We start from the raw sequence: 26,020 nt of genomic DNA, 5'->3' as shown, positions 1-26,020 counted from the left end.
GCTTGCATCAATTTGTTCACTTTAGTAGCAGTCCTAGAGAATGTAGTTCAACAGAAAGACTCTGATGTGCATGTTTGCAGACAGGATAGTCCACACCATGATCAGCTTCCAATGAAAGAGATTACACTTTTTTAATATGTTTTCTTACATACAGACACACACAGACTTTATGTACTAACATACTAGACTCAGATTCTCTGTCAAAGAATTTAAGTGACGTAACAGTTAAAACCATATTTAAAATGTATAATTTTCATTTAGAATATCAACAAAGAGGCAGAAACACTGACAATACTGTTTTACAGTAAGGAGCACTCATCATAGAATGAAAAAAGAAACATACACATAGACACAAAAAATTAACGGTTTCAATTACCTGCAACTGTGTGCTTTTAACCAGAGCCAGCAGCACCAGGTAGAGATATAAAATCTCTATGAAAACAAATCAGGCATAAAGGGAACCTGTTCACACACTAACAGATCCAGGTGAAAAAACAAGAAGCTGAACTTTTTTCTTTGGGGGGAAAAAATCCCATAAAAATCTTAAAAGTAGGCTTTCTGATTAATGCTTTCTGGAACACAACTGATATTGATATTTGTCCCTCTTGCCTCTCAATATTGCCTTGAATACATACAAATACTAATCAATCAGTTCTCATAGCTGAAAGAGCTATAATCATAAGGCAATTACCTTCATTTCTCTACAGAACCAAACGTGACCAATATTTATGATCATATAAGAATAGCAATCAATATAAAAAGAATCATTACAGTCCAGACATAATTTATTTAATTTGCATACAGTGTCTCTTGAAAAATATTTTATGAACAAAACCTGGTTCACTATACAAAAAAAATCTGGCATGTTAAAACCACTAGTGGGGTTTCAAAATCTGTTTTCTATTCTCTAATGTGCAAATCCATAGAACAAACATGAACACAGAATCCTGAGGGACAGCCTGAAACAAGGCCTTAGTAATCAAAAGACAATTTCCATCATGCTTTCAAGTATTTAGATAGCCACTATAAAGAAGGCTTGAGATCTGATGAGTTAGGAAGAATAAGTAAGGAAAAAACTGCACAAAACCTCATTAATATTCATTTGGTTAAATCAGGACACCCACCATACACCATTGCAGCTAGCAAAGATTAAGAAAAGGAAATTTCTCCACAAATTTTAGAAGCTAAAAATAATAATAAATACAGCATGCAAGGCTGTCAACAGTTAATGTCATTGCTCTCCTTAAGCATTCAGGTGCACATTAAAATACAGAGAATGCCAGCTTTTGATGCCTTAGACATGTACACATTCCTGTGATGTAGTTCTACTGAACCTTCAAGACTGCAGTGAAAAAGGTTGTTTATCTTACTACTATCAGCAGGCCAGCTATCGGAAATCACAGTTAGTGGGGATAAAATTAACAAACCAGCAAAGCAGTGAGATGCTAGTTTCTTCATCAGCTGATCAGGGGAAAAAAGAGAGCTGGGGAAAGGCTATTTTTTCAGATACAAGTAATTTTATTTTAGTGAAAATTTAATACCAAAAGGATTGTAGATATTCAAATCTGCTGTTTCATTCTACCTACTACAAGGCTCAAGGCCTTTGTCCTTCAGCTTGCTTTAATATTAACAACTACTTATCTTATTTTTCTCTTATTATTATAGGCACTTAGATTCTAGATTTTTAGCTGGGCAGTTACCAATTCTTGTTAGCATTTTAATTGTAAGAGCAAAATTGGTCAATTTCATGTGTGATTTTAAAACTAAAATAGCCTGTATGCAATAAATGCAGTTTTAAAATGCAAACAATATTTTTTATTTTTCTGTACTGAACAGATTAGATTTTGGTTATTACAACTAATACAACAAAATACTCAGAATGACAAGAAACAAAAACCAAGGTTAGCATTTTGATACAATGTGCTTTAGAAAATGGATATTCACTCATTAACCAGAACCAGAAAAATATTTTCTTGCCAAATGTTCCCCCCCATGCCCTCCAAATCAGTGGTGTTGTCACCACCCCTGAGTACTAACATCTCATTTAGAACTGTGCATACAGTTGTTACTTAGGATATATACCATTTTTAAAAAATTGTTGCAGTGGATAAGATCAAAGTCAAGTGTTTGGGGACGTTTTTTTTACAAACGACATTGGCCAATGTAGTAAAAAAAAAAAAAAAAAAGAACAGACAAATTGTGACATTTACTCTTCCACTTTGTAAATTAATGAGTAGTGATAGGGGGAAAAAGTTAATAACTAATCTGTACCTTTAAGACTCTAAGCCTTTTGCCCACCTAGCTGCAGAGAACTAATAAAAACAGCAGATCTTCAAAGATAAGCCTGCCTGGAAGACAATGAGATTATACAGTGTCGGGGTCACCATTAGCCGGGGTCCTTATTTCTCCGTGCGGGAACAGGAACGACACAACACCAATGTGATGATCAGGTCGTCCATCTTTTTTTATTATTCCTTTTCTGGTTACATTTATATTCTACTAAGTTCCGTACACGCACTCATCTATCTTCTAATAGGCTACAGGTCATCTACACGCGCTGTTCACGCGCCTCTACAAGCATTTGCATTGGTTAATTGCAATTAGTACGTAAAGCCCAAAACTTGCCAAAACTCCCTTATCTCATACCCTGTTTTGCTCAGACTTGTGTGCTTTTGCTGACCACAGGTGTTTCTCACTTATCTGCTATCTTGTGAGTTTTTGCCAGCCTTATTTTGCTGGCCTTGTCTTCGTCCTTGCATTCTTCTGCCTGCACTAACTTTCCCCCAGCGCGGCCCAGACTCCTACAATACAGAGACCGGTTCTGACCACCCGAAGCACACAGCACAGCAGAAATTAGCAAAAGGTCAGAAGTTTACCAGAGAGGAAGACTTCGAGCCTTCATCAAACGACCACCAGAGAACACCCAACCACCACCACCACATTTTACAGAGCATGTGCAGTTGGGGCAGGAGCTATGTAAACGATTTCTGGGAAACCATATGAATACTCCGGCCTTTTCTTGGAAAACTCATGCATATGTATGTATACTATCTATATAGCCTGAGGGCTTTTTAACTCTTGTGTGTGTGCGTTAGGAGGAGAGATCCCACACATACCCGGTGCCGTAATAAAGGAATACCTGCTTGATAACTCTGGTTATTGAGTTTTCACTACGTCAGTAGTATACAACAAATTAATTGCCAGCACACTATAAATCTGCAAACGAATATTAAAAACTGTCTATTTGGGTAATAATATAGAAATCTATTGTTATAAATAGATCTTAAACTTCTGTGCAGATATGAAAATTCAGACAATTTTCCTTAAAAAGGGTTTTAGTGAAAGCACTAAAAATCACACACACGTGCGCGTACACATTCATATATGTGTATGTTCATGTACCAACAAGTTATTTATGAAACTAATTCAAATTACAGTGCTTCATTGGAAGAAACTTACTACAATAAGGCTAAAGTACCACACCCAAGACAACATCCTTCTAAACATTTACCAGCAGGATAATGCAATGCATCCCAGAAACAAATCTGCAGTTTCTGATGGATGACATGTTGCACAAGAGTGAAAGGGCTCAAAACAATGAATTTCTGATTAAGACTAAACTGTGATGCATGAAAGTTTTGCTTGTGTTTGTTTCCCAAGGACTCCTCAACTGTTTTCCCTAGGCCTCTTTGTCTAGACAAAAGTAAAACGCTCCCTATATAACTCACTAATAGCAGACTAAAGCCCTCAATGGGCACTTGGGCAAACTAAGATGAGGGGAACTTGAACAAAAGGACACAGAGATACAATCTAGGGAGGATGATCTTGCCGATTTAGGAAGAAGACACCTGGACTTTACTTCACAGCGCATGCCCTGGAAAGAAGGTCAACTAGTGATCACCGTGAAGACCACGTGCTTCTTCTCTTGACCACCGAAGACCCTCACTCTATTTTTACTACGCATGCTCAGACTATGTAAATGAATTCCATCATAAGACAGCCCTTTCCAGGAAATCTAATGAATATGTATGATTTGTGTGTATGTAAACTGATGTCCCTTGCTAGTTCAGGGGAGCCCTTATGGTGGAGAATCCCCAGGGCGACCCTGATACAGAGAAATGATTACTTGTTTTGAGACTTATTTACTTATAGCAAACTGCTTAGCAACTTATTTATTTACTTATAGCAAGTTACAGTATTACTTATAGTATTTTTGAATATTGCTAAGAATCCTTCTTGCCCAGACTGTTCTGTGGAATTTTACCAAGGACTACTGTGTCCATCAAAACAAAGCAGTTTACTGTGAAAATCTACCAAGAACTGCAGTGTTCAGCAAAATATCATGTTTTTGTCCTTGGGGAACAGATGTGCTCTAACTAGTTGGGTCTTGGTAATGAGTAAAGATAGCCATATACGGTAGAAGTTCCATTGGTTCTCTTAGATAAGACAGAATGAGTAAACTGGCTGAAAAACACTCTTGTTATTCAAGAAATTTGCCAAGAGAATCTGCGCATGCTCTGGGGAAAAGTACAAGGTGAGAAAGACTAAGAGCCTTCCTCCCAAAGACCTCCGAAGACGCCCCCCAGGAGGCAATGCGCAGGTGCAAAGAGAACATAAACTGCTGACACCAGCCTTTTGAACTAACCCAGCCTTACTCATGCATATGTATGTTTGTGTTATGTAATCCAATGTGAGATGAGGAGCTAGGAAATTAAAATAGGATATAGAAATTAGGCACTCAAGAAATAAAGGTATAACTTAGTTTAGAGATAAAGATGGAAGACTTAGAGATCAGGCTAGGGGCTAGAGGCCCATTAGTTAAAAGATAACTAAGATTGAATAGATCATAGTCGATGGGCCAGAGAGCAGAACAATATGGAAACCTTGATTAATGGAAGCTGTGAGGGAACGCTTCCTGATGGAATAGGAAGACAGCCCTAAAAACTGGTCAAAACCAACCCTATGGTCCGGCCCGAGTCCAGGAGGCTACAGAGACTGCGCAAGGAACGGAGGTAAAAAGTTCAACAGTGAGGAAGAGGAGCTACTTCATCTCTGCGACCCCAGCCCATGACCACCGGGACACACTGCGCAGACACAACTAGGAGGAGACCGGGGCAGAACATATGAAAAAGACTTTCAGGCTCATTATAATATGAAGCGGGGATAGGTCATGCATATGTATAGGTGTATTATGAATATGTGATGCTTTGTAGCATAAAGCCAAGACAAGGTGCCACGAGAGGGGCGCACGTTTGTGGTGGAGCGATCCCCCGTGCGTCTCAGCGCTGAATAAACATACCTACTTTATAACCTTATAGGTTGTGGAGTCGTGTTTCCGCAAGTCAAATGAATATGCATATTCACACTCTATAAGTTTTTGGTAAAATGTGCTGTTGGTGTGCAAGCTTTGTGGAGAAATCCCCTTGCACCCCGGCGCTGGAGTAAACATACCTGCTTTATAACTCTCTCTGAGTTGTAAAGTCTGTTTTCCGCAAGTCAACCCCAGCACTGCTAATAAAGAATACCTGCTTAACAGTTATATTGGATTCTGACTGTTGAGTCAATTTCTTTGTTTCAAGAGTATAGGACACAGCAGACATCTCCCATGCTCAAATGCCTTTGGATTAGTGAGGTGAATAGAAAGGAAGTCAAGAAAAATACTGTCCAAATAAATATTTAATGCTTTCCTTAAGGCAACAGGACCAAATACTACAATAAAGTTTGGAGCCTGTTTTCTTGAAAGAAAGCAGTAAAAACTATTAGAGAGTCCAATTATGAAAAGGATTTGTTACTGATTGTTACTGATTTGTTGTTAATTTGAGTTGGTGCTTTTTGGTGATTTTGATATGGAATGATTAGGACTGATCAATTAAATGGAATCTCACAGAAATATTGTTTTTTATAAAAGATAGTGGTATAATGTTTTAAGTAGTCATAAAGATGTTGTTTAAAGTAACCATACAACCAGTTACGCTGCTAGATGAGGTACCATTGTTAGACTGTTTGGTGAGGATGATTTATCGCCCTGTAGACCAGGTGTTCTAAAAGTTACATTGTGAAAGGGCCTCGAAGCATGTTAAAATTGCAATGTGAGCCAAAGTCCTTGAGTCAAGGGCATTGGAGGGTCTTTCTTTTAGGTCAGTAGTCCGTGGTGGTCGCAAAAGCAGCCCCCCGACTCATTTCAGGACTCAAGTGCGCATGACCGAAAAGAGGTGGGAATAAGAAAATGAGTTATGGGAATTATCATGTTTATGTATGAGAACTTGATTAATATGTATTACTGTATCCAATATAATCAGCATGCTACATGGGTTAGGTGTGCATTGTTGGTGAGATGACTCCCCTGTGCACCCGGCCGTTAATAAAGGAGTGTCTGCTTATCTACATCACATTGGTGTTGATAAGTTCTTTTATCTCATTTTGGTGACAGGTTGAACATCTCATGAGAGGTACTGGGTATTGATTTCCAGCCACATTCCAATGTGGAAGCCAATGGAAAACCAGTGGAAATCATGAAGACTCAGTGCTGCATCCTATACCAAGAAAATCTTCTTGCTGTTCAGTACCTTATTGCTGTGTCTTGGTTCATGTTATATAAAATAATTCCCTTGCTGAAGAGCTGAGACCATGCAATTCTCTCAGGGCACCAGAATTTTAATCAGCATATTGTCCATAGATTAAAGAGAAACAAACAAACAAGAATTTTCAGAAGGCAACTAGAAGTTGGTTCTGGGCTTTTCTATTGTTAATTGCAGATACATTTCTCTCATCAGTCATGAAGGACTGTTTCTTCGTTTCTTACGTAAGGAAGTCTTCTTAGTAAAAGTGGATACTGTTACATGAGCATCAAGAAATGAAGTAAAGAAAATAGAAACTGCTTTGTTTGCATTCTTAACATTGACTTAGTTGAGAGTCTGGAAAACATGGCACAACATCACGCACATAGAACTCCTCAGTCAAGAATTATGGAACAAAATGTGCAATAAGATCTATAGCTCTGACTTCTTTGGTGACAACGTCCTTTCACAAGCCAAACTGATAATACCTGAGGATATCAACAACAACAACAAAGAATCTACCTTGGTAAGATCACCCATGGATATTTTATTAAATAAAAAACTGATGTATAATAAGGTAATTAATGACATAAGATGAAATATATTAAACCTCACATGTATCAAAGGTTCTCAAAGACCTTAAAAAAATTCTCAGACTAGTCCTATACTACTTATTAGATTAATTTTATGTGAAGCTGGAATCAAGTGATTTGAGTACGGTCGCATGGTGGTAGCAGGGTTGGGCATAAAAATCAGTTATGATGTTCAGCACTCCAATGTTTTTCTCTAATATTTCAATGATTACATTATGAGAGGTCTTTGTCATAGATCAAGTTATATACTAGTTTCCTTTGCTCTGAACTCATTATTAAGTACTACTACTAGAAAGTTAAAAGTCAAAGAAAGCTGTTACTATTGCCTACAGTCATGGAAACTGTATACAGACACTTAAAACTAGTGATAGTAAAAAATATAATGTTGAAACCCTCTTTGGATTAAATGAGAATCTGTGCAAACCAGGAAATCTCTATATTCTGCATCCCCCTCTTATTCCCTCTTAACCCAAAGAAGCATGTCCAAAGAGTGTTACTATAGCTTACTCCCTTCCCTCCCAGGCATTAATGCTCAACATCTCTCAAAGCTGCATCAGAGAACAGAGAGTTCCTGCAACTAATTTTGCATACAGACAGATTTGCTAACATGCTTGTATTGGGTCTGGCTGGAATGGACTTAACTTTCCCCATAGCAGCCCTCATAGTGCTGTGCTTTGTATTTGTAGCTAGAACGGTGTTGATAACACACCAGTGTTTTGGCTACTGCTGAACAGCACTCATACAGCATCAAGGCTGTCTCTCTAACACACCCACTCCACCCAAAGGCCAGTAGTCTGGTGGTGGGCAAGAGGTTGGTAGGGGACATAGCCAGAACAGCTGACCCAAACTGACCAAAGGAATATTCCATACCATATGACATCACACTCAGCAATAAAAGCTAAGAGGGTGGAGGAGCGGGGGGCATTCATTATTAAGGTGTTTGTCTTCCTAAGCAACTGCTATGCATACTAAGGCCCTACTTTCAGGGAAGTGGCTGGACATGGCCTGCTGATGGGAAGTAGAGAATAAATCTTTTTGTTTTCCTTTGCTTCCATGTGGCCTTTGCTTTTCTTTATTAAACTGCCTTTATCTTGACCCGTGAGTTTTAAATCTTATTTTCTCCCCCTGTCTCGCTGAGGAGGGGGAGTGAGAGCAGCTGGTGAGCACCTGGCAGCCAGCCAAGGTTAACCCACCACAATGCTAATTATCTAACCCAGTATTTTCACTGAAGGCATACAAAATATAATTGAACAGAAAAATCAGCTTCCCAGTTTCTTAAAAAGAAATAAATCTAACAATGCACAGTATCCTAAAGTCTGAACTTCTCCTAGGGCAAAGGCATACTGTTTATAGAACTACTTTCTGTTATGCTGAATGGCAGATTCCCCAGCAACTTCTTCTAGCAAGCTAGGGTAGCAGTAAGAGGTAAACCATAGCTGGCTGGGACACAAAACTTACATTGTTAACCTGTAATCATAAGTTTCATGGGACTCTGTCCTGGTTTAGCTAGGATAGGGTTAAGTTTCCCCAGCAGTGGGGGGGAAGCTCTAGCCGGGTTATTCAGATACCATGCTGATGTCAAGTCCTGGCGCCATAGCGCGGGAAGAATCGGTGAGCGTGTGGGTTTGTACAGCCGGTCCTCTCACTGCTGTATCGGTATGTATATCTTGCTCTGTTCATTGTTATCACTGTTATTGTTGTTGTTGTTTGTTTTGTCGCTGTTGCACTGTTGTATTAAACCTCTCCTTATCTCAGCCCCGGGGCTTTGTATTTCACTCCCTTTGTGGGGGAGGGGCAGCGGCCGCGTGGTCTCAGATCCCGGCAAGGACTAAACCACCACAGACTCAAAACTTTTTTTTTAAACCAACAGGATCCTGGGTTTCAAACAACAAAATATACTAAGAAAGGAGATATGATATAATAGAACAGAATCATAGAATCATAGAATCATTTAGGTTGGAAAAGACCCTTAAGATCATCAAGTCCAACCATAAACCTAACACTACCAAGTCCACCACTAAACCACATCCCTAAGCACCACATCTATACATCTTTTAAATACCTCCAGGGATGGTGACTCAACCTGGGCAGCCTCTTTCAATGCTTGACAATCCATTTGGTGAAGAAATTTTTCCTAATATCCAATCTAAACCTCCCCTGGTGTACCTTGAGGCCGTTTCCTCTCCTCCTATCATTTGCTACTTGGGAATAGACCGACACTCACCTCACTACAACCTCCTTTCAGGTAGCTGTAGAGAGTGATAAGGTCTCCCCTCAGCCTCCTTTTCTCCAGACTAAACAACCCCAGTTCCGTCAGCCACTCCTCATAAGACTTGTGCTCTAGATCCTTCACCAGCTTTGTTGCTCTTCTTCGGACGTGCTCCAGCACCTCATGTTTTTCTTGTAGTGAGGGGCTCAAAACTGAACACAGTATTCGAGGTGCGGTCTCACTAGTGCTGAGTACAAAGGGACAATCATTTCTCTAGTCCTGCTGGCCACGCTATTTCTGATACAAGCCAGGATGCTGTTGGCCTTCTTGGGCACCTGGGCACACAGCTGGCTCATATTCAGCCGGCTGTCGACCAACACCCCCAGGTCCTTTTCCACCAGGCAGCTTTCCAGCCACTCTTCCCCAAGCCTGTAGCATTGCATGGGGTTGTTGTGACCCAAGTGCAGGACCCGGCACTGAGCCTTGTTGAATCTCATACAATTGGCCTCAGCCCATTGATCCAAGCAGATCAACACTCCTGCCCAACTTGGTGTTGCCTGCAAAGTTACTGAGGGTGCACTTGATCCCCTTATCCAGATCACTGGTAAAGATACTAAGCAAAACTGGCCCCAATACTGAGCCCTGGGGAACACCACTTGTGATTGGCCGCCAACTGGATTTAACTTCATTCACAGCAACTCTTTGGGCCCGGCCATCCAGCCAGTTTTTTACCCAGTGAACAGTACACCCATCCAAGCCATGAGCAGCCAGTTTCTCCAGGAGAATGCTGTGGGAAATGGTGTCTAAGGCTTTACTAAAGTCCAGGTAAACAACATCCACAGCCTTCCCCTCATCCACTAATTGGGTCACCTTGTAATAGAAGGAGATCAGGTTAGTCAAACAGGACCTGCCTTTCATAAACCTATGTTGCCTGGGCCCGATCATCGGATTGTCTGGTACGTGCTGTGTGATGGCACTCAAGATGAGCTGCTCCATAACCTTCCCTGGCACCAAGGTCAAACTGACAGGCCTGTAGTTCCCCGGATCCTCCTTCTGGCCCTTCTTGTAGATGGGCGTCACATTTGCTAACCTCCAGTCAATTGGGATCTCCCCGTTAGCCAGGGCTGCTGATAAACTGTTGTGAAGCATGGGATTCTAATGAAGATCATTCTGCTTTGAAAGTCCCAGATCATCCTAGTTTCCATTTTAATTTTATTTTATGCACAATCAAAACAGTGCACAAGCCGAAGTCAGGCATTTAAGGATTACACATTCTAGTATATTTAGAAAATAAATGTGATAATAGTCAGAACACTATTTCATGGAGTATACTCAAATTAAATGCTCAAAATAAACATCAGTAATGCTATGACAATATAAAATAGATCACAACATATATAAACTACTAGGAGACCAGGGTGGTAAAATTGCTCCTTGTACCAGGTCTGGCTGAGCCAGAATTGGTTTTCCCCTGTAGCAGCCCTCACGGTGCTGTGTTATGTTGGGAGCTGGCAGGGTGTTGATAGCACACTGGTGTTGTGGCTACTGCTGAGTAGTGCTTACACAGCACCAAGACTCTTTCTGACATTTCCCCCCCACAGTGGGATGGGGTGGGCAAGATCTTGGGAGGGGACACAACCAGGACAGCTGACCCGAACTGACCAAAGGGATATTCCAGACCATATGACGTCTGCTCAGTATAAAGCTGGGAGAAAGGAGGAAGGGGGTGGGGTCACCCTTGGTCCTCCGAGGCAACCACTGCGCGTATTGGAGCCCTGCTTCCTGAGAAGGCCCGACATCGCCTGTTCATGGGAAGTAGAGAATAAATCTGTTTTCTTTTTTTTTGCTTCCGCGCGCGGACCTTTGCTTCGCTTTGCTTATATTAAAACTGCTGTTGTTTTACCCACAAGGGTTGTTTTGTTTTCCTATCTTATTTTCTTTCCTTTCTTTGCCCTACTGAGAAAAAAAGGGGGAAGGGGGGGAAGTGATAGAGCAACTTGGTGGGTACCTGGCATTTAGCCAAGGTCAAACCACCACAGTCTATTTTGGTGCCCAACATGGGGCGGGACAACGGCAGTTTTATATTAATTGTGCTATAGCTATAGCAGTTAGTAAGCGACAAGCTCTTGTGCTGGTCACGGGTTTGTTGATTGCGCTGCTTATCTTTATTTTGCTAAGCTCGGGAACATGCTGGAAGAAATTGGGAACATCATGAGTGGTTTTATTCTGCAAGCTCCCGAAGTACTTATTAATCCTTATGTTAGCTCTTTGATATTGTTCATTAATGCTGTTCGCCTATTGTGGGCTGTGTGGAGCTCAGTAGGTTTTTGGTGTAAGAGAAGGCAAATTTGGGGTGAGAGAATACCAAAATGTGCCCTGAGGTGGCCTGTCCCTGGGTGGCAGGGGGAGTGGAAGGATTTGGGCAGATTCCTAGGATGGTTATCACCTCCTGTAGCCTGGGATCTTACCCCTGAACAGGCAAGCAACCCCGCAAAATTGACACAACACCTGACTGAAGGGTGCCTTGTCTATCCCGATGAAAATCAGCAACTCCTAGCGCTGTACTGGGGCCTGGCCTGTGCTTATCGAGCTGCAGTTCAGTGCTCTCAAAGGACTGTGGTGGAGATGGGAACTCAAACAAGAACAACAACAGCAGAGATTGCCCCAGTAGTAAAAAAGAAACAGTGGACAAGGAGAACAACAGGCCCATACCCTCGATTAATAAGGGAGGAGAAAGAAGAGGAAGAAGCGGGTCCTTCAGCAAAGGGGTCAGAAGAGGGAATAACAGAACTCAAACAGGAGGCAGAAACTACCCGGTCCCTGACGTCATCAGAACTGCGAGATCTGCAGAAAGACTATAGCCGCCAGCCGGGTGAGCGGATTGCTGCCTGGCTGCTTCGATGCTGGGATAATGGGGCTGATGCTCAGCAGCTGGAAGGTAAGGAAGCCCAACAGCTGGGTTCCCTTGCTAGAGATCGAGGAATTGAAAGGGGAATTGGAAAAGAAACAGGAATTTGCAGTCTGTGGAGACGGCTCCTTTCAAGTGTTAAAGCAAGATATCCTTTCAAGGAAGATCTTACGGACAACTCCCCAGGGAAGTGGGCTACTGCGGATGAAGGTGTCCAGTACCTGAGAGAATTAGCAGTGCTGGAAGTCATCTATGGTGATCCAGATAATGATGAAGCCCCTAAAAATCCAGAGGATGTCCTGTGCACACGGGCCATGTGGAGGAAGGTGATTAAAGGTGCACCATCCTCGTATTCTGCCGGCTTGGCTGCGATGTACTATCCAGAAATGGATGTGGGAGAAGGACTAAGATGTACGCCAACTGTGGAGGCAGTCTCTTCCTGGCTTCAGAACTTTGAAGAGAGTCTTGGTACCTCCTCATCTCTACGGGCGAGTGCCTTAGATGTCAGGAGCACCCCAAGAAATCGGTTCTCTTCCACCCCAGTCAGAGGGAAAGGGAAACCCAGGCGCATGACACGTGGCGAACTTTGGTTCTTCCTGCGTGACCAGGGGGAGGACATGAGGAAGTGGGATGGTCAACCCACCTTCAAGTTGGAAGCTCGTGTACATGAATTGCGAGGAAAGACCCCTGCCAAGAAGACGACATCCAAGAAGGTTGTTAATGTAGCTGGTGTGAAACCGCAAGAAAGTAATCAGCGATCTCCCAGATACAGGAAGACTGAGATCACCTCCCTTGACCCTGATGAAGGAGTCTCCGGCCTGGCACAGCAAGGGTCAGACAGTGAATACTCTGACCAAGAACAGGAATAGAGGGCCCCTGCCTCCAGCCAGGAGGAGGAAAGGGATGATCGGGTGTATTGGACAGTGTGGATTCGATGGCCTGGCACATCAAATCCACAGAAGTACCAGGCTTTAATCGACACCGGGGCACAGTGTACATTAATGCCATCAAGTTATAGAGGGGCAGAACCTATCTGGATCTCAGGAGTGACAGGCGGATGTCAAGAACTGTCAGTACTGGAGGCCGAGGTTAGCTTGACCAGGGACAAGTGGGAAAAACATCCCATTGTAACTGGCCCAGAAGCCCCTTGTGTCTTGGGCATTGACTACCTCAAGAGGGGGTACTTCAAAGACCCCAAAGGATACCGATGGGCTTTTGGTGTGGCCAGTGTGAACACAGAGAAGGTCAAACAGTTGTCTAATCTGCCTGGCCTCTCAGAAGATCCTTTTGTTGTAGGACTGTTGCAAGTTGAAGAACAACAGGTGCCAATTTCTATGAGGACCGTGCACTGACAGCCGTATCGCACGAACCGAGACTCTCTGGCTCCCATCCAAGAACTGATCCGTCAACTGGAGACCCAAGGTGTCATCAGTAAGACACATTCGCCTTTTAATAGCCCAATATGGCCAGTGCGAAAGTCTGACGGAGGGTGGAGGTTGACAGTAGACTATCGTGGCCTGAACGAAGTGACGCCACCACTGAGTGCTGCTGTACCAGATATGTTAGAGCTCCAATATGAACTGGAGTCAAAGGCAGCCAAGTGGTACGCCACAATCGACATCGCCAATGCATTCTTTTCAATTCCTTTGGCAGAAGAGTGCAGGCCACAGTTTGCTTTCACGTGGAGGGGTGTCCAGTATACCTGGAATCGACTGCCCCAGGGGTGGAAGCACAGCCCCACTATTTGTCATGGACTAATTCAAACTGCACTGGAAAAGGGTGATGCCCCTGAACATCTACAGTACATCGATGACATCATTGTGTGGGGCAACAAGGCAGAAGAAGTGTTCAAGAAAGGACAAAGAGTAATTGAGATTCTTCTGAGAGCTGGGTTTGCCATAAAGAAAAGCAAGGTCAAGGGACCAGCACAGGAGATTCAGTTCTTGGGAATAAAATGGCAAGATGGACGCCGCCATGTGCCTATGGAGGTTGTCAACAAGATATCAACTATGTCTCCACCGACCAACAAGAAGGAAACACAAGCTTTCTTAGGACTTGTGGGATTTTGGAGGATGCACATTCCAGGTTACAGTCAGCTGGTGAGCCCTCTCTCTCAAGTAACCCGAAAGAAGAACAATTTTGAGTGGGGTCTTGAGCAACAACAAGCCTTTGAGCACATCAAACAGGAGATAGCTCGGGCGGTAGCTCTTGGGCCTGTTCGGACAGGACCAGCTGTGCAAAACGTACTTTACACATCAACTGGGGAGCATGGCCTCACATGGAGCCTCTGGCAGAAGATACCAGGTGAAACTCGGGGTCGACCATTAGGATTTTGGAGCCGGGGATATCGAGGATCAGAAGCCCACTACACTCCAACTGAAAAGGAGATACTGGCAGCATATGAGGGGATTCGAGCTGCTTCCGAAGTTGTTGGTACAGAAGTACAGCTCCTCTTGGCACCACGATTGCCTGTACTACATTGGATGTTCAAAGGAAACATCCCTTCTACACACCATGCAACCAGTGCTACCTGGAGTAAATGGGTAGCGTTAATCACGCAACGAGCTCGACTGGGAAAACCCAACCGTCCAGGGATCCTGGAAGAGATCATGGACTGGCCAGAAGGTAGAGATTTTGGAGCACTGCCTGAGGAGGTGGCTCGTGCCCAAGAGGCACTGCCATATAACGAGTTACCAGAAGATGAAAGGCGGTATGCTCTGTTTACTGATGGATCCTGTCGTGTGGTAGGAAACCATAGGAAGTGGAAAGCTGCTGTGTGGAGTCCCACAAGACAAGTCGTTGAGGCCACTGAAGGAGAGGGCGAGTCAAGTCAGTTTGCAGAAGTAAAAGCGATCCAACTAGCCCTAAAGATTGCTGAACGAGAAAAGTGGCCAGTACTGTATCTCTACGCTGACTCCTGGATGGTGGCTAACGCCCTGTGGGGGTGGCTACAGGAGTGGAAGAAGACCAATTGGCAGCGCAGAGGTAAACCCATCTGGGCTGCTGCATTGTGGCAGGACATCGCTGCCCGAGTGGAAAACGTGGCTCTAAAGGTACGTCATGTAGATGCTCACGTGCCCAAAAGCCGTGCCACCGAAGAACATCAAAACAATGAGCAAGTAGACAAGGCTGCCAAAATTGAAGTAGCTCAGCTGGACCTGGACTGGGAGCGCAAGGGTGAGCTCTTTGTAGCTCGATGGGCCCATGAAACATCCGGGCATCTCGGGAGAGATGCAACGTACAGATGGGCTCGTGATCGAGGGGTGGACCTGACCATGGAGGCCATCTCACAGGTCACTCATGAATGCGAAACATGTGCTGCAATCAAGCGAGCCACACGAGTAAAGTCTCCCTGGAACAGAGGGCGATGGCTGAGTTTTCGATATGGTGAGGCCTGGCAAATTGACTATATTGGACCATTGCCACGAACACGCCAAGGCAAGCGCTACATACTCACCATGGTGGAAGCAACTACTGGTTGGCTTGAGACGTACCCTGTAAATCATGCCACTGCCCGAAATACCATCTTAGGTCTTGAAAGGCAAATTTTATGGCGACATGGTGCTCCTGAAAGAATCGAATCAGACAATGGGACCCATTTTCGAAATAATCTGATAAACTCCTGGGCAAAGAAACACAGCATTGAGTGGGTGTATCACATCCCTTATTACCCACAAGCCTCTGGAAAGATTGAAAGATACAATGGACTGTTGAAGACTATGTTGAGAGCATTGGACAATGGGGGATGGAAACACTGGGATATAAATTTAGCAGAAGCCACTTGGCTAATTAACACCAGAGGATCTGTTAACCGTCCTGGTCCTGCCCAAACCAAACCCCTTCATACTGTGGGAGGAGATAAGGTCCCTGTAGTACACACAGGGAAATGGCTGGGGAAGGCAGTGTGGATTGCTCCTCCCTTGGGAAAAGGCAAGCCCACTCGTGGGATTGTTTTTGCTCAGGGACCTGGATGTACTTGGTGGGTAATGTGGGAGAATGGGGCTACTCAGTGTGTGCCTCAAGGAGATTTAACCTTGGGGGGAAAATAATCTGTGGGTTGAGTTGTATGTTGCAGGAAGTGATGGAGGAAGTAGGAACGACGAAGAGTGAACCAGATACGTGTGATGATGACCCAAACCTAGCCGGTGCTGGAGTCCAACAGTCAAACATACTGCTCTGTCCTGAACATCCATCTTGACAGATGGGAGCCAAGTCACTGAACATCTGGAGGAGTGAAGAAAGCTTACGGAATGGATAAATGAGTGTTATGTGGGACCTGGGCATGACGTAAATGGTATGGAATAAGGGGTGGAGACTGTACTGGGTCTGGCTGAGCCAGAATTGGTTTTCCCCTGTAGCAGCCCTCCTGGTGCTGTGTTTTATGTTGGGAGCTGGCAGGGTGTCGATAGCACACTGGTGTTGTGGCTACTGCTGAGTAGTGCTTACACAGCACCAAGGCTCTTTCTGACATTTCCCCCCCCAAAGTGGGACGGGGTGGGCAAGATCTTGGGAGGGGACACAACCAGGACAGCTGACCCGAACTGACCAAAGGGATATTCCAGACCATATGACATCTGCTCAGTATAAAGCTGGGAGAAAGGAGGAAGGGGGTGGGGTCACCCTTGGTCCTCTGAGGCAACCACTACGCGTATTGGAGCCCTGCTTCCTGAGAAGGCCCGACATCGCCTGTTCATGGGAAGTAGAGAATAAATCTGTTTTCTTTTTTTGCTTCCACGCGCGGACCTTTGCTTCGCTTTGCTTATATTAAAACTGCTGTTGTTTTACCCACAAGGGTTGTTTTGTTTTCCTATCTTATTTTCTTTCCCTTCTTTGCCCTATTGAGAAAAAAAGGGGAAGGGGGGGGAAGTGATAGAGCGACTTGGTGGGTACCTGGCATTTAGCCAAGGTCAAACCACCACACTCCTATATTAAAGTTTGCTTTCTCAACCTGCCCCCTCCAAATTACCTCCCCAGCTTTATACTTCAGGTCCTGCAGAGATGTCCTAATACCAATTCCACTTTTCTTCCCTCTATGCCGTATCTGAAATCCCCTCCCTCTTTGCTTTCCATTTTTGCTCACACTGTCTCTAACACATAATCTAACTTTTTAAATCTTCAAAAGATCCCCCTCTTTAAAATCCAGTTATCTTGTTTAGTTTCTCAACACTGGTCTTCCTGATGTCTGTGGCTGTTTACAGCTTCCATATATCTGGTTTTTTTTGTTATTTCCCTAGAGATGCAATAACTGAAAAGTTCTTGCTATGCTACAGCATACGGGGCAATATATTACTAATAAAGACTATGAAGAAGAATAATGACACAATATTGCAGGCATGGCCAATCAGATGTCACAAAGACATTCTATTGATAATACAACTGAAGATAATCAGTCATTTAAGTCAGATAATTCAGATACTGAACATCTGAGGATAATATAAGGATTGATAGGGTTATTTTAACTGATTTTTTTTTTCACTCGGATAGCATCACACAACAGATAAGCAAAACTGATTTTGCTAGGATTAAACAGAAACACAAGCATTTTGATTTGAAGATGTTTTCTAATAAAATTTTATTACAATGCAAGTATATATTTACATATTTACCTTTGAAGCAAAAGCATGTAATAAAAACTAAAAATATGTACCTATTTAAAATTCTTATGGGATCAAGGTTTTAATTTTCAATATTTTATTTCTTGTATAAAAATGTTTCAAATAAAATATATTCTTAACGTAAAGGATCACACACTGCCAGCACTGATAAATTTCACCTCAGTTATAATGAACTACAGTAGTAACACCTTTTCTGGGTTTTGGTTGGTTTTGTTGGTGGTTTTTTTTCAGTGCAACCTGATTAAAAATAAATAATTGAAATATCCAACAATGTAAGCAATGTTTTAAATTTTAATCAACCATCAAACCTGATTTTGCGACTGTGAACCTTTCACAGAATCACAGAATCATCTAGGTTGGAAAGGACCTTGAAGATCATCCAGTCCAACCATTAACCTAGCACTGACAGATCCCAACTACACCATATGCCCAAGCGCCATGTCAACCCGCCTCTTGAACACCTCCAGGGATGGGGACTCCACCACCTCCCTGGGCAGCTCATTCCAACGCCTAACAACCCATTCTGTAAAGAAATACTTCCTAATATCCAGTCTAAACCTTCCCTGGCGCAACTTGAGGCCATTCCCTCTTGTCCTATCACTTATTACTTGGTTAAAGAGACTCATTCCCAGTTCTCTGCAACCTCCTTTCAGGTAGTTGTAGAGGGCGATGAGGTCTCCCCTCAGCCTCCTCTTCTCCAGACTAAACAACCCCAGTTCCCTCAGCCGCTCCTCGTACGACATGTGCTCCAGACCCTTCACCAGCTTCGTTGCCCTTCTCTGGACACGCTCGAGTAATTCAATGTCCTTTTTGTAGTGAGGGGCCCAAAACTGAACACAGGAATCGAGGTGTGGCCTCACCAGTGCAGAGTACAGGGGTAAGATCACTTCCCTGTCCCTGCTGGCCACGCTATTTCTGATACAAGCCAGGATGCCATTGGCCTTCTTGGCCACCTGGGCACACTGCTGGCTCATGTTCAGCTGGCTGTCAATCAACACCCCCAGGTCCCTCTCTGACTGGCAGCTCTCCAGCCACTCCTCCCCAAGCCTGTAGCGCTGCTGGGGGTTGTTGTGGCTGAAGTGCAGCACCTGGCATTTGGCCTTATTGAAACTCCTACAGTTGGCCTTAGCCCATCGTTCCAGCCTGTCCAGGTCTCTCTGCAGAGCCTCCCTACCCTCGAGCAGATCAACACTCCCACCCAACTTGGTGTCACCTGCAAACTTCCTGAGGGTGCACTCGATCCCCTCGTCTAGATCATCAATAAAGATGTTAAACAGGAGTGGCCCCAAAACCGAGCCCTGGGGGACACCACTCGTGACCGGCCGCCAACTGGATTTAACTCCGTTCACCACAACTCTTTGGGCCCGGCCATCCAGCCAGTTTTTTACCCAGCAAAGCGTGCGATCATCCAAGCCTCGAGCAGCCAGTTTTGCCAGGAGAATGCTGTGGGAAACGGTGTCAAAGGCCTTACTGAAATCAAGGTAAACTACATCCACAGCCTTTCCCTCATCCAATAAGCAGGTCGCCCTGTCGTAGAAGGAGATCAGGTTTGTCAAGCAGGACCTGCCTTTCATAAACCCATGCTGACTGGGCCTGATCCCCTGGTTGTCCCACATATATTGTGTGATGGTACTCTGGATGAGCTGCTCCATCAGCTTCCCGGGCACTGACGTCAAGCTGACAGGCCTGTAATTTCCCAGATCATCCTTCCGACCCTTCTTATAGATGGGCGTCACATTGGCCAGTTTCCAATCTGTCGGGACCTCCCTGGTCAGCCAGGACTGCTGGTAAATGCTGGAAAGCGGCTTGGCGAGCACCCCAGCCAGCTCCTTCAGCACCCTTGGGTGTATCCTGTCTGGTCCCATAGACTTGTGTGTGTCTATGTGATGCAGTAGGTCACTGACTGTCTCCTCCTGGATTGCGGGGGGGTTGTTCTCCCAGTCTCTGTCTTCTGGCTGAGGAGGCTGGATTCCCTCAGTACAACTAGTCTTGTTATTAAAGACTGAGGCAAAGAAGGCATTAAGCACCTCAGCCTTCTCCTCATCACTTGTTACCGTGTTTCCTCCTGCATCCAGCAGGGGATGGAGACTCTCCCTGGTCTTTCTTTTGCTACTGACGTACTTATAGAAACATTTCTTGTTGTCCTTGATTGCTGAAGCCAGAGTAATTTCCAGCTGAGCTTTAGACCTCCTGATTTCTGTCCTGCATAGCCTCACAGCCTCTTTGTAATCACTGTGAGTGGCTAGTCCCTTCTTCCAAAGGCTGTAAACTCTCCTTTTCTCCCTGAGTTGCAGCCAAAGCTGCCTGTTCAGCCAGGGTGGCCTTCTCTGTCGCTGGCTTCTCTTACAGCACCTGGGGACTGCCTGCTCCTGTGCCATTAAGACTTTCTTCTTAAAGAGTGTCCAGCCTTCCTGGATCCCTATACCCTTCAGTATCGTCTCCCAAGGGATCCTTTCAAGCAGGTGCCTAAACAAGACAAAGTCAGCCCTTTGGAAGTCCAGGATGTCAGTTCTGCTGCCCCCTCTCCTGGCCTCTCTAAGAATAGAGAACTCTATTATTTCATGATCGCTGTGCCCTAGTCGTCCTCCGACTGCCACATCATCCACCAGTCCTCCTCTGTTCACAAAGAGGAGATCCAGCAGGGCACCTTCTCTGGTCGGTTCTCTCACCAGCTGCGTCAGGAAGTTGTCTCCAACACATTCTAGGAATCTCTGGGACTGGTCCCGCTCTGCTGTGTTGTATTTCCAGCAGATGTCTGGGAAGTTGAAGTCTCCCACAAGAACAAGGGCAAGTGATTGTGAGATTTCTCCTAAATGCCTATAGAATATTTCATCCACCTCTCTGTCCTGGGTGGGTGGCCTATAGTAGACTCCTACTACAACATCTGCCCTGTTGGCCTTCCCCCTGATTCTAAAGCAAAGACACTCCACCCTGTCTTTACTACACTTGTACTCAAAGCAATCATAACAGTCCCTAACATACAGCGCCACCCCACCACCTCTCCTTCCTTTGTCTATCCCTCCTAAAGAGCTTGTAGCCATCAGTTGGCACACTCCAGTCATGGGAGACATCCCACCATGTTTCTGTAATAGCCACTACGTCATAATTTTCCTGTTTCATCATGGCTTCAAGCTCCTCCTGTTTGTTACCCATGCTGTGTGCATTGGTATACATGCACTTCAGATGGGCTGATGTTTTGCCCCCTTCCCCCTTCAAATCTAGTTTAAAGCTCTGTCAATGAGCCCAGCTAACTCCTGCCCCAAGATCCTCTTCCCCCTCTGGGACAGGTGCATTCCATCTAATGCCAAAAGGTCTGGTGCCCTGTATACCAACCCATGATTGAAAAATCCAAAGTCCTGACAGTAACACCAGTCTTGGAGCCACAAGTTCATCTGTTGAGTTCTCCGGTATTCTTCTTCATCCATCCCCCCAACTGAAGGGATGGAGGAGAACACAATTTATGCCCCCGACCCCTTAATCACTTTCCCCAAGGACCTGAAATCTCTCTTCATTGCTTTAGGACTTCTCCTGGTAATGTCGTCACTACCTACCTGAAAAACCAGGAGAGGGTAGTAGTCCTTGGGTCTCACTAGATTGGGGAGTTTTGCCTTGAGGTCCTTGACCCGGGCCCCAGGGAGGCAGCAGACTTCCCTGTGAAGCGGGTCTGGTCTGCATATGGGGCCTTCGACACCCCTCAGAATGGAGTCACCCACTACAATGACTCTTCTGGGGTTCTTTTTAGAACTGGTTTTAATACCTGGTCTAGAATGACCCGGCCTTGGTGGACCTTGGTCTTCCTCCTTGTTTGTCTCATTTTCTTCCTCCTTCTCTTCTTCACTCAAAAGTTCCAGGGCTCCGAATCTATTGTGAAGGGACACCATGGAGGGTGAGGGAGGTCGGGAGAGGATTTTCCTGCCTCCCTGAGCGGGGACCTGTTTCCAGCCTCCCCCATCTCTTAGGTCCCCTCCTTCTGCCTGGTAGCAAGAGGATGAGGGATTACCTACCTCGTTTGGAGCCTCCATTTGCTCCTGTTGCTTTAGGGGTGCTAGGGTGTTACTCCACCAATCAATTTCCCTTTCACACTCCTGAATACTTCTTAATCTCTCGACCTCTTCTTTCTGTTCCGCCACCAGGCTGAGCAGGTCATCCAGTTGATCGCAGCGCACACAGGTGTTATCACTGGTGCCCTCCGGCAGGACTGACAGGCTCAGGCACTCCCTGCAGCCCGGGACCTGGACTGCTGCATGTTTGCGTGGCAGCTCTGTCTGGGTCGCCACGTTCTTTCTGGTGGTGGTTTTGACCCGAGTGGAGACCATGATAGATATTACATGGTGTTTTCACTTGTGCAACTTTATAATCTTCAATGAGAACATCCCCCCCCCCCCCCCCCCCCCAATAGCAACTATCAAAAAGAAAAAAGCAGTACTTACCCGTAGCCACTGTTTCTCTGTAAGAGCATCGCTGTAGTCCACATCCCTGCGCTGACGAGACCCTCTTCCAAATATTTTCTCTTCGTCTTCCTCACATGTGAGCCTTTCAACTTCTGCATCATCCTTGATAATCCAAGATGGCAATTCATCCTCCTCCATCAAGCGGGGCTTGCGCTTGGGGTTTCTGGCATCTTCCCTACGACGATCCATGTCCATGCGCTTCAATGGCAGTTGGGAAAAGATACAACAATTTGAAGGGTCTTGATTAAATAATCCATGGGAATAGCTGGTTATTTGCTTATGCTTGAAACTTTAAACCAACTCCTCTGGTGGCATTTCCCTCCTCCACCCCAATACTTATAAAATGCCACTATAAAAAGAAATATCCCCACATCTTCAATCAAATTCATTATTACAAAGTGAATTTCACTGAAGTGAAGAATACTATAGTCTGGATTGTGTAAGGAATAGAAGGAACATTCATCGACGGAAAACCTCAAGGACAAGCTGTGGCCTTTGTGATTAGTCTAAGGAATGTCACCAAAGGAAGCAGGAGTGTATTGAAGGATGCACCCCCACTTCCTTGCAGTTGCATTGTCAAACTCCTTAGATAAGCCTCAAAGTGGGGATCACTGGCTGCGTTGTGTAAGCCAGATATTTTGTGGCTCTATTGTGTAAACCTGACATCATGCAGGCCTTGCTAACAACTTCACCATTGAAGAGGTGATAAGGCTTGATAAGAGGTGAACATTTCTGCCCCAGAAGCTGGATGACTGCTCAAGAAGCAGGAAGTCAGTAAAAATATCTGTGGGAACTGAGGAAAAAATAAAGGTGGGCAGGGCAAGCACAACCACCAACTCAATTGGATGAGGGGGTTGGTGTGCCCCACTCCCCCTCAATGCATACTCATGGAAATGAGTACATGGAAAACCTGCCTCTCCTCGTCTAGTATGCTAATCAGCTGATAAGATGAACCTAAAAGGTGACAGAAAGCCAGAAAACTTTGCTGTATGTGCACCCACCACCCAAGATTACCGGACCTGAGACAATACTGGATCCAGGGGTGGTGACCATATTTCTTTGACTGTCTTTCTCTCCTTTATTTTTCTTTTCTTTCCTTTCCTTTATTTTCTTTCTTATAGATTTATAAGAGACCACATTTCTTATTATCATTTTCTAAGTTTAAGTTGTTTCTACCACAAGTAAAACATTTTAACTGGTCATTTGGTGTCATTAATTTAACCCAAGGGGATCACAGAACCTTTACGACTTCCTGGTCTCCCAGTCTGGGTCGTGACATATGGGTGGACAACCAGATGTGTAAAAAAGCCTGTCTGGATAATCAGGCACAGAGAGTAGTTGTTAATGGGTCATACTCTACCTGGAGACCAGCCACAAGTGTAGTACCACAGGGGTGTATCCTGGGACCTGTCCTATTTAGCATCTTTATAAATAATATGGAAGAGATGACAGAGTGCTTGCTCATAAAGTTTGCAGATGATACCAAATTGGAAGGGAGGGTTAAGCTGATATGCCTGAGAGCTTGTTAGACCACATCTAGAATATTGTATGCAGATTTGGGTCCCCAAAAAAAGAACAACTTTGATGACCGGGGAGAGTTCAGCAGAGGGCCATGAAGATGGTTATAGGGCTGTAGTATGTGCCCTGTGAAGAGAGGTTGAGGGAACTGGGCTTGTACAGCCTGGAGAAGAGAAGACTTTGGGACACCTAATAGTAGCTTTCCAATATGTATGAGGAAGCAGTACATGTTGGGAATATGACAGACAACAGACATAATTTGAAAGAAGAGAGGTTCAGACTGGATATGAGGAAAAACATTTTCACCAGTGGAACAGATTTCCTAAAGAGGTTGTGCAGTCTCCATCCTGGATAAAGCCCTGAGCAACCTGGTCTGATTTCATAGCTGACCTTGCTCTTAGTAGATGGTAGGAGTAGACACTTCCTGAGATGCCTTCCAACCTGAATTATCCTATGATCTGATTTCTAAATCCAGATGAAAAACAGAATAAAATGCATACAACCTGACTATGCAGGTCCAACTAGATTCCAGAATAAATTATATTCCCTATCTCATTACTTCATAACAGGGAAGTGACTATATAGACTTCTGTTTGCATGACAGACTTTCATATTCCCTCTTTTAAACAATGTATTCATTCAAACTGGGAATGCACGTGGTTTAGTTTATTGACAAACCTTCCAACTGGCAAGAAATGAAGATCTGCAGTCAAACAAGGCCCAAATCAAAATACTTTTCTATTATTTAGTAAGGCACTTCAGTGAAATCCATAATGCCCCAAAATTGTATTTATTTTTTCACTGATTAATATGCTTGCATTTGAAAAGTACAGACTGAAGAACTAAGGATATATTAGCTGCTGTTTTTCTGAAAGGAAAGAGCATAACAAAGGAAATTAAAGACACTCCCAATTAAGCTGAGAAATAAGAGATCATTTGCTTTTTCTCAAAAGATTATGTTCAAATCCCTTTTATCTCTGAGAAACATCTAGTCTCATCTTCCCATGTTTTAGCAAAACATATATTTACAAAAGAGATACACTGTATTTTATTTAAGCTAACAAAGTAATTATATTCATAGTGTCCTCAGTGAGAGCGAAAGCCTAGAAACAAAAAAATTCATATGCTACAAATGTTTATATGTGAGCAAAGAATGCGTGCTTTGGTAAAATTAGGGCCTAAAACTTTCAGTTTCAAAAAGCACACAATATTGCTGACTTTTGAAAAGTTCTTATTCTTTCTAAATTGGAACTATAACTATTCTTATATAAAAAACCCACTCATCTTAAACCCACTGACTGTACTGGGTCTGGCTGGGATGGAGTAGATTTGCTTCATAGCCACCCACATGGTGCTGTGTTTTGTATTTGTGACCAAAGTAGTGTTAATAACACACCAGTGTTTTCACTATTGCTGAACAGTGTTTGTACAGCATCAAGGCTTTCTCTGTTTCTCACTCTGCTCCCCGGGGTCAAGCCACCACAGTCCTTTTTGGAGCCCAACATGGGGCTTGAGGGGTTTGAGATAATAACAGATTTGATCGGAGTGTGCTAGACTGAACTTCTAGCCATTATACCTGTTTAGCTGAGTTGTTACTTGGTAGACTATTGCTTTCTGTTGCTGGCTGCAATGCTGATGTATTTACTCTGGATGCTAATTTATGTGTACCCTCCCCCTGCTCTGGTGCTTCATCTCTTTCCTGCTGTACAACAAATACCAAGTTATGTTAAACAGTTATGTTAACTGTTTCAACAGTTAATGACTATTTTCAATTGTTGCTGTTTGGTGTGTTGTTTATCACTTTGTTTTGCTTTGTCTGCGAGAGCTATGATAAAAGCACTGGATTTGAGCCTAATCTGGTATTTGGGCCCTACATTGCTGCTGTCCCAGTACTCCAAGAACGATCTCATGGAGAAAATTAGCAATTACACTTTTTCCCTTTTCTCCTCTCAGAGATGCTTTGAGGAGAGAGGGAAGAATGGCACCTACACCTTCCTCTCCTCTAGGATAGGTCTTTCCAGCCTTCTTGTAATGGCCTCTCAGTTTCTTGAATATTCTTATGCAATCAGACTGTTTGCACTGGTGTGTATTGTGAGCCTGATATTAATCTTGATTAATGTTCATAAGGTTAAACAGCTAATTGGGAATGCTATACAGGAACATTTCCTG

General features: G+C 44.1%; 1 protein-coding gene across 3 annotated transcripts in view; it reads right to left on the bottom strand.

Moving 5' to 3' along the window:
• Positions 1 to 26,020, bottom strand: part of LOC141917748 (SWI/SNF-related matrix-associated actin-dependent regulator of chromatin subfamily A member 2) — a 225,979-nt gene that overhangs the window by 56,150 nt on the left and 143,809 nt on the right. For all 3 annotated transcript variants that reach the window (XM_074811167.1, XM_074811165.1, XM_074811166.1), the window contains one exon: positions 22,313 to 22,531. In XM_074811167.1, coding sequence (XP_074667268.1) covers positions 22,313 to 22,531 — 219 coding nt within the window. The remainder of the gene's footprint in view (positions 1 to 22,312; positions 22,532 to 26,020) is intronic.

This window comes from Strix aluco, chromosome W, assembly GCF_031877795.1.
Source record: "Strix aluco isolate bStrAlu1 chromosome W, bStrAlu1.hap1, whole genome shotgun sequence".
In the NCBI taxonomy this organism is placed as follows: Eukaryota; Metazoa; Chordata; class Aves; order Strigiformes; family Strigidae; genus Strix; species Strix aluco.
Note: the sequence above shows the minus strand (reverse complement) of the source record. Positions and strands in the feature narration are given on the sequence as shown.